Source organism: Centroberyx gerrardi, chromosome 10, assembly GCF_048128805.1.
Source record: "Centroberyx gerrardi isolate f3 chromosome 10, fCenGer3.hap1.cur.20231027, whole genome shotgun sequence".
Classification (NCBI taxonomy): Eukaryota; Metazoa; Chordata; class Actinopteri; order Beryciformes; family Berycidae; genus Centroberyx; species Centroberyx gerrardi.
The window spans coordinates 816,910-825,735 of NC_136006.1; the positions used below are offsets into that span (position 1 = coordinate 816,910).

The window sequence follows — 8,826 nt, forward strand, 5'->3', positions numbered from 1 at the left end:
AAAGCCATTATCTTTAGTTCTTGTTCATTAATTAACAGATGCTATACAAATAAAGTTTATTTACATGGTTATTATTCTTATGACAAGGTGGTGGGACACCCCAAGCCTGTGGTGAAATGGTACCGCAGTGGAAAGGAGATCCTGGCAGATGGAACCAAGATCAAAGCCCAGGAGTTCAAGGGAGGCTACTACCAGCTGGTCATCACTGCTGCTGACGAGACCGACGCCACCGTCTACCAAGTCAGAGCTACCAACTCTCAAGGATCCATCTCCACAACAGCCAACCTGGATGTGGAAGGTAAGCCATAGCTAGATATGATAATACAATTTGGTATTGCAAAACATGTATCTTTCATGTGTTCTATAATCCATTGAATGGTACCTGCAGCAGGCACAACTCTTTACAACTTTGAATTTGAATATTGGAGATGACTAGTAATTATTTTCCATGACATTGCTGAATTTATTTTTGGTCATTATTTATTCAGTTGTAAAATATCATATTTAGTCTGTAAACACTTATTTTATTAAGTATTGTTATTAAAACTCAACTAATGTTATATTATTTCAAATGTTTTCCTTCCAGTTCCTGCAAAGATCCACCTGCCCAAGGAGCTCCAGGGAATGGGAGCAGTCCACGCTGTCCGTGGCGATATCATCACCATCAAGATCCCCATCACTGGCAAACCTGAACCAGCAATCATCTGGCAGAAGGGCCAGGAGATCCTCTCCAATTCTCCTTACTACCAAGTCATCACCACCAGGTCCTTCACCTCCCTGGTCTTCCAGAAGGGAGTCCAGAGGAAGGATACTGGCTACTACATCATCACCGCCAAGAACAGGTTCGGAATGGACAAGCAAACCATCGAGGTGAATGTGGCTGACGTGCCTGAGGCTCCCAAGGGAATCAAGGTTGGCGACATCACCCGGGACTCCATCACTCTGACCTGGGAGCCCCCTGCCAACGATGGCGGAAGCGACATCATCAGCTACATTGTGGAGAAGTGTCCCACTACTGCTGACAGTTGGATCCGTGTTGGCCATACCACTGACTGCAGCTACACCATCATCAATGTGTTTGGAAAGACCAAGTACCAGTTCCGTGTCATCGCCGAGAACCAGTTCGGACTGAGCTCCCCCTCCGATCCAACCGAGCCCATCACCACAAAGGAGGACACGTCTGTGATTAGGAACTATGATGAGGAAGTGGATGAGACCAGAGAGATCACCAAGGAGGAGGCTCTATTCTATAAGGTCAAGGAGCTGTCTTCTAAATACATCGTCTCTGAAGAGCTCTCTCGCTGCCAGTTTGGAGTTGTCCACCGCTGCGTGGAAATTGCCACCAAGAAGACCTTCATGGCCAAATTCATCAAGGTCAGAGGAACTGACCGTGAGCTGGTCCTCAGGGAAATTGAGGCCCTCAACTTGGCCAGGCACAAGAACATGATCTACCTGCACGAATACTTTGAGAGCATGGAGGAGATCATCCTGATCTTTGAGTTCATCTCTGGAGTTGACATCTTTGAGCGCCTTGGCACCGCCAACTTTGAGCTTACAGAGCAGGAGATTGTCCGCTACCTGAGACAAGTCTGCACTGCACTCAAGTTCTTACACAGCAACAACTTTGGCCACTTTGATATCCGCCCTGACAACATTGTCTACACCACAAGGAGAAGCACTGAGCTGAAGATCATTGAGATGGGCCAGGCTAGGCTGCTGGTGCCAGGGGAGAACATCAGAGTGTTGTTCTCGGCTCCAGAGTACTGCGCCCCTGAGGTCCACCGCCACGACCTGGTCACCACCGCCACTGATATGTGGTCTATCGGTGTGATGGCCTACGTCCTGCTCAGTGGCCTCAATCCCTTCGCTGCAGAGTCCACTACTAAGATGATTGAGAACATCTCTAACTGTGAGTATGTCTTCGACAGTGAGGCGTTCAAGGACACCAGCCTGGAGGCTATGGACTTTGTGGACAGACTTCTGATCAAGGACAGGAAGCTCCGTATGACAGCCCATGAGGCTCTGGAGCACCCATGGCTTAAGATGAAGATTGAGAACATCAGCTGCAAGATCATCAAGACACTGAGACACAGAAGGTACTACCAGACTCTGGTAAAGAGGACTGACACTATTATCTCAGCAGCTCGTGTGGCCTATGGCGGCGCCTTCAAGAACCAGAGAGGACTGGCTGTGGGTAAAGTGAAGATTGGAACCGAGTACCACGGCCTGCGCACTGGTCCCGTCATGCATGGCTCAGCTGAGGAAGGTGGACATGTCAGATTCACCTGCAGCATCGCCAATTATGACAAGAGCACACAGGTGACATGGTACTTCGGTAACCGTCAGCTGCACCCAAGCCCCAAGTATGAGATTACCTACAGTAATGGCTTTGCCAGCATCTACGTGAAGGACATTGAAGAGAGTGATGATGGTGTGTACAGATGCAAGGTGGTGAGTGATGATGGAGAGGACAGTGCCTATGGAGAGCTGTTTGTTGAGACAGTGAGGAGCATCAGGGAGCACTACGTCAGCCGTTCCATCAAGAAACTGAGGAGGAGGGTTGACAAGTCTAAGCTACTGCAGAGGCCACCAGAGTTCACTCTACCTCTCTACAATCGCGCTGCCTACATAGGTGAGGATGTGCGCTTCGGTGTCACTATCACCGTCCACCCCGAGCCTCATGTAGCATGGCTGAAGAATGGACAGAGAATCAAACCAGGCGACAATGACAGCAAGTACACCTTCACCAGCGATAAGGGTCTATACCAGCTGATGATCCACAACCTGGACACGGATGATGATGCTGAATACACCGTCATGGCCCACAACAAGTTTGGAGACGACAGTTGCAAGGCCCGTCTCACTGTGACCCCTCATCCTGTAATGGAGGACAGCATGAGACCCATGTTCAAGCGCCTGCTGGCTAACGTTGAGTGTGTAGAGGGACACAGTGTCCGCTTCGACCTCAGGGTGTCAGGAATCCCCTCTCCTACTTTGAAATGGGAGAAGGACAGCCACCCACTGCAGTTCGGTCACAAGACCACAGTCATACAGGAAGACATTGACTACTATGTCCTGCACATCAGGGAGACTCTACTCGAGGATGCTGGTGTTTACAAGGTCACTGCAACCAACTCTGCTGGCTCTTCAAGCTGCCAAGCTACACTGAAGGTGGACCGCCTTACTTACACCAGGAGGGAGTACAAGAGTGAGGAGGAGAAATACAGACACATCCAGAAACAGATTGAGAAGACTAACAAGATGGCTCAGCATATTGCTGCCACAGAGGAGATGGTCCCTCTGAACCCCACTGCCCAAGAGGCTCTCAAATTCGCTGCAGAGATCTACAAACCTGCAGTGAGCACCAAGAATGTTGAGGGTGAGTTTGATATCACAGTGGAGAAGTCAGAGACCAAGAAGTTGGAGGAGGAGAGGAGGATCTTTATGCCATATGAGATCCCAGAGCCTGTGGTTCATGACCCCACCGCTCTGGATGAGGACAAAACCATCAAACAGTTTGTGCCTCTCTCTGACATGAAGTGGTACAAGAAGCTGAGAGACCAGTATGAGATTCCAGAGAGGATGGAGAGGATTGTGCAGAAGAGACAGAGACGCATCCGCCTGTCCAGGTGGGAGCAGTTCTATGTCATGCCCCTTCCCAGAATCACTGACCAGTACAGGCCAAGATGGCGCATTCCTAAACTCACTCTGGACGACCTGGAGACAGTCAGACCTGCTCGCCGTTCACCCTCCCCTGAATCTGAGGCCTCCTTCAGATCCAGGAGGAGATCTCTGGGAGACCTGAGCGATGAAGAGCTGATGATGCCGGTTGATGACTACCTTTCCATGAGGAGAACAGCGGAGGAGAGAATGATGTTGGAGGATGAGCTGGAGCTTGGCTTTTCTGCCTCTCCTGCTGGCAGCCCTGTCCGCTTTGAGCGGCGTGCCATGGAACAGGAAGAGAGGAGGCAGGTTGTCAGGCAGGAGGTTGTCGAGGTTGCTGAGACAAAGAAGAAACGTACTCTCTCTCAGTATATGAGGAGGAGAAGATCTCTGTCTCCCACATACATCGAGCTGATGCGTCCTGTCTCTGAGCTCATCAGACCGCCACGTGCCCGGCCTGCTGTGGAGATGGAGGGAGAAGTCGTGGAGAGGAGGTCCCCCACCCCAGAGAGGACTCGTCCCCGCTCTCCCAGCCCCATCAGGTCGGTCGAGAGGTCCTCCCGCTCCTCCTCCAGGTTTGAGAGGTCTGCCCGCTTTGACATCATGTCCCGCTACGAGGCCAGGAAGGCTGCTCTGAAGTCAGAGAGGAAATACCAGGTGGTTAGCCAGACACCTTTCAGCCTGGACCACGCACCCCGTGTCACCGTCAGGATGCGCTCTCACCGCGTACCGGCCGGCCAGGACACCAAATTCACCCTGAATGTCCAGGCCAAGCCTGAGGCCGAGATCGAATGGTTCCACAACGGAACTGTGATCTCTGAGAGCAGCGAGAAGTATGTCTTCACCAACATGAGTGGTGTTTTGTCCATTACCATCCTAGACTGCCAGGCAGAAGACAGTGGCACGTACCGCTGTGTATGCTCCAACTCCAAGGGAGAAGCCTCTGACTATGGCGCCCTGGATGTGTCAGGTGGGGAGTTCACCACCTACTCATCTCGCCGCAGGGATGAGGAAGTTACTAAACCATATGTCCCTGAAATCACTCGAGTAGACCACTACCACACCAGCCATTTCAAGGCTGGCTATGCCTCCCAGACCCACTTTGCGGTAGAGGAGAGCAAGTCCAAGGTAACTGAGACACGAGAAGTTGTTACACGTGACAGATATGCAGCCTCCTCTGAGAGATACTCCTCCGCAGAGAGGTATGACACATCCATCAAGTACGCCTCTGCCGAGTACCTGTCATCTGCTTCCTACTCCTCCGCTTCCTCTGACAAGTTCTCTCTGACTGAGAAACACTCCACATCTGAGGCTAAAGTGAAGTCCTCTGCTGCTGCTGAGGAGGTTTCTGTCCGTAAGGTGAAGCCTACTCTCCCAGCCAGGATCCTCACCAAGCCCCACTCTGTGACAGTAGCAGAGGGAGAGACGGCCCACTTCTCCTGTGATATCGATGGGGAGCCTGCACCCAGTGTGACATGGATGCATGAGAGCAGAACCCTTGTGTCCTCTCACCGCGTCCAGGTAACTACCACCCAGTACAAGTCCAGTCTGGAGATCTCCTCTGTGACATCTTCTGATGAGGGCAACTACCTGCTGGTGGTTGAGAACTCAGAGGGCCGACAGGAGGCTCGCTTCACCCTGACCATCCGCAGACCGGCTCCCAAACAGGAGGTGAAGGCTCTGAAGTCCCCTGAGCCATCTGTGAAGTCACCCACTCCTAGTGTGAAGTCACCTGAGCCTTCAGTCACATCACCTGCTCCCTCTGTGACTCCTGTCCCTAGTGTCAAGTCCCCTGAACCAAGTGTAACATCTCCTGCTCCAGGTGTGAAGTCACCCACTCCGAGTTTGAAATCACCTACCCCAGGTGTTAAGTCGCCCACACCGAGTGTAAAGTCTCCTGAACCAGAGGGAATTAAATCTCCAAAGGGCGTCAAGTCTCCTGAGCCATCTGTGACCTCTCCAGCACCCGGTGTAAAATCACCAACTCCAGGCATCAAGTCCCCTGAACCTGAGGGAATCAAGTCTCCAAGGGGCATCAAGTCTCCTGAACCCATCACCTCTCCTCCTGGAGTCAAATCACCTCCACCAATCAAGTCTCCAGAGAGAGTCAAGTCGCCTGAACCTGAAGGAATTAAATCACCACGGGGTGTCAAATCACCAGAGCCTGCAGGAATCAAAACACCAAAAGGAGTGAAGTCCCCGGAGCCTGCTGGAATCAAATCACCAAAAGGCATCAAGTCTCCAGAACCGTCTGGCCTCAAGTCACCGAGGGCCTTGAAATCCCCCGAACCCGAGGGAATCAAGTCACCCCCTAGGATGAAGTCCCCTCCTCCCATCATGTCTCCCAAGAGGGTCGTGTCTCCCCCCACCGTCAAATCCCCAATCCCCAAACCTCCCAGGGTCCTGAGCCAGCTAGTGGCTGAGGCCTGCGAGGACACGGTGAGGATGTCCTGCACCTGTGAGAGCAGCGTGAGGGAGGTGGTGTGGTACGTAAACGGGAGGAGGCTGTCCCAGAGCAGCCACTTTGAGATGCGCTACTCTGAGGGCTCCTGCAGCCTCCTGATCCACGACTTGGCGGACAGCGACCAGGGAGAGTACACCTGTGAGATGACTTCAGAGGGAGGCGTCTCCAAATCATCCTTCTCCTTCACCGGACAGGTGTTCCAGTCCATCCGTATGAAGGTCACATCCTACCACGAGCAGCAACTGGCACTTAAAGGTGAGAGCCTGCCTAAAAGATTCAGTCAAGGCAGATTTATTGCATGTTCAAAATATAAAGAATTTAACCAAAACACTTTACTCTCATTAGGTTTGACTTTGCCAAAGCTGTTGTGTTTTCAAAAGCATAACATAACATTAACCCAGATGTCATTCTAAAGGATTATATCTCTAACATCTCCATCTTCTCCCTCTCCAGGATCCATGATGATGAGCCACAAGGAGTCGTCATCCATGATGAAGAAAGAAATCCACATGACGGAGGAGACGTCCTCCTCCTCCTTGTCCTCCTCCGCCCAGCAGGCCATGATGTCATCCATGATGGAGTCCAGCTCCTTCAGCAGCATGGCGGCTGAGATGAAGTTTGAGACAATGTCCATGTCCAGCATGTCCTCCATGACATCAGAGACGTACGCCATGAGCTCCAGCAGCCTCACTGAGATGGCCTCCCACCTGGAGGGATCCTCATTCAGGGCTATCGGTAAGACAGACCGTAACTATTATAAGGATATACATTTAAAATGGTAACTTCGATTTAGATCTCAGTAACGTCAACTATTATGAGCTATGGTTTGCATTGACTTATATGTTCTATTGTTCTATTCCATTTCCAGGTTCTGCTCCCAGAATCGAGGCTCTGCCGGAGGACATCAGCATCGAACCAGGCAAAGTCCTGACAGTGGCCTGTGCCTTCTCCGGTGACGCTAAACACATCGAGTGGTCACGCGCCGGTAGAACCATCGAGGTGACGGCTGGCGGCCGCTTCCACATCGAGACCACAGAGGACCTCACCACCCTCATCATCACCGGGGTGAAGCCGGAGGATGCTGGAACCTACACACTCAAACTGTCCAACGAGCTCGGATCTGACACAGCAACCGTTCACATTAGTATTCGATCAATGTAAAAAAAAAAAAAACAGCCTAATCTTCTAATCTCTATCTTCCCCTTTTCCCTTCTTCCATGCCTTTTTATTTATTAATTGAGCAAAATAATCTTACTTGATAAAGACCTGGATTTCTGTTCTTGTAAATATGAACTATTTTTATACCAAACTTGACATTAATTTATGCCAAACTAGACTAAAGTCTAAAGTTGTTATAAAATGTGCCATATTGGATAATTATGACTTAGGATTTTTGATCCATTTTTCTGTGACATGTACATAATGTATATAGCCGAATTTAACGGTTATGGAAAATGTATGCATTGTTATTTATGACAATATTAACTGAAACAAATGAAACTGAATGTTTAAAAGGAGAAAGTTTCACATGAAACGAATACCCTGTTAAACTTAGAAACTAAACACTGTGCCTCAACGATAAGTTGAAGTCTTAAGATTGCCTCAACAGGTAGAGAGGCTCCCTGTTGAAGTTTACTAAATCAGAGACACAATATTACACACTGCATGTGAGTAAAAGCAGTGCTATTACAATACTCCTATGAATTGTAACATGAGCATAAGACCCTGAGTGCTGTTTGCATCTTACCCTCATGTAAGCAGGACGACTGGGCCTTGTGCTCTGACTGACTATGTCATACCACCATTTTAATGACATGCTCACAGTGCGAGCGGCCTGCACTCCCTGAGCAGAATTTTTTTTTGTTTTGTGCTCTGTTTCTGGCAAACGACCACCTGTCTGGGCTCTCAGACGTTCCATCACCTGGCCTTTAACATTAGAGTCCATCTTGTGCTTGTTTGCAGAGGCAGAGCCATCTCTCGGAGGTCTGCAGTGTGTTTGTGTGTTAGCTTTAGAAACCACCTGTCAGTCAGCGGGGCGTCGCCAAGGAGACGAACCACAGCCACAAAACCTGCTGTGTTAAAGAAGGAGAGGAAGGCGTGTTAAAGCGGTTCGCCCTGCGCTTTGGTTTTGATTGAAATTAGAATTGTAGCGTTAACTATTTTCGCAACCTCCTTGAGTTTTATCCATTATTGATTTAATAAAGCATGATTATCAGCACTACCAGATGTCTATGTTGTGATTATTTGTGTCCAGTTTTTTGCATGAATGATAAGAGTCAGCAGTGAATAAGCTGGCTCAGCTTGGTTCATACCTTGATTGACAGTTCCACTTTGTGTTAGGCACATCCAGATATTTCATGTGTAAAACTGAAGGCTCCAAACAGACAGTCCAAGTCAGGAGTCCGCTTGAGAGGGAAATGTTGGCATTGAACCGACAGCAAAATTACTATGCAATTCCATATTAGCCAACAAAGGATGAATCCAAGATAGCGAACAGGACCGTATGAGGCGAGTTTGAACCGAGGCCATATAGGGAACAAGTGATTCCATGAGTGAGGAACCTGAACACACAAACACATTTCCATCACCACAGGCAGGAGTAGAGCCTGGTGACTGAGGATTTGAACCCAGGCCATAGAAGGCAGTAAATCATTTGATTGGTGGGGGACTTGACCAATGACCACACTGCAGAGCGACCC

The 8,826-nt window shown here is 49.7% G+C and overlaps 1 protein-coding gene across 1 annotated transcript in view; it reads left to right on the forward strand.

Moving 5' to 3' along the window:
* ttn.2 (titin, tandem duplicate 2) overlaps window positions 1-8,348 on the forward strand; it is a 234,276-nt gene extending 225,928 nt beyond the window's left edge. Inside the window, exons 249-254 of the mRNA XM_078286142.1 lie at window positions 88-298; window positions 587-5,383; window positions 5,852-5,924; window positions 6,015-6,382; window positions 6,581-6,862; window positions 6,996-8,348. Of these exons, the coding sequence (XP_078142268.1) occupies window positions 88-298; window positions 587-5,383; window positions 5,852-5,924; window positions 6,015-6,382; window positions 6,581-6,862; window positions 6,996-7,288 (6,024 nt within the window). The 3' untranslated portion in view covers window positions 7,289-8,348. The remainder of the gene's footprint in view (window positions 1-87; window positions 299-586; window positions 5,384-5,851; window positions 5,925-6,014; window positions 6,383-6,580; window positions 6,863-6,995) is intronic.
* The last annotated feature ends 478 nt before the right edge of the window (window positions 8,349-8,826 follow it).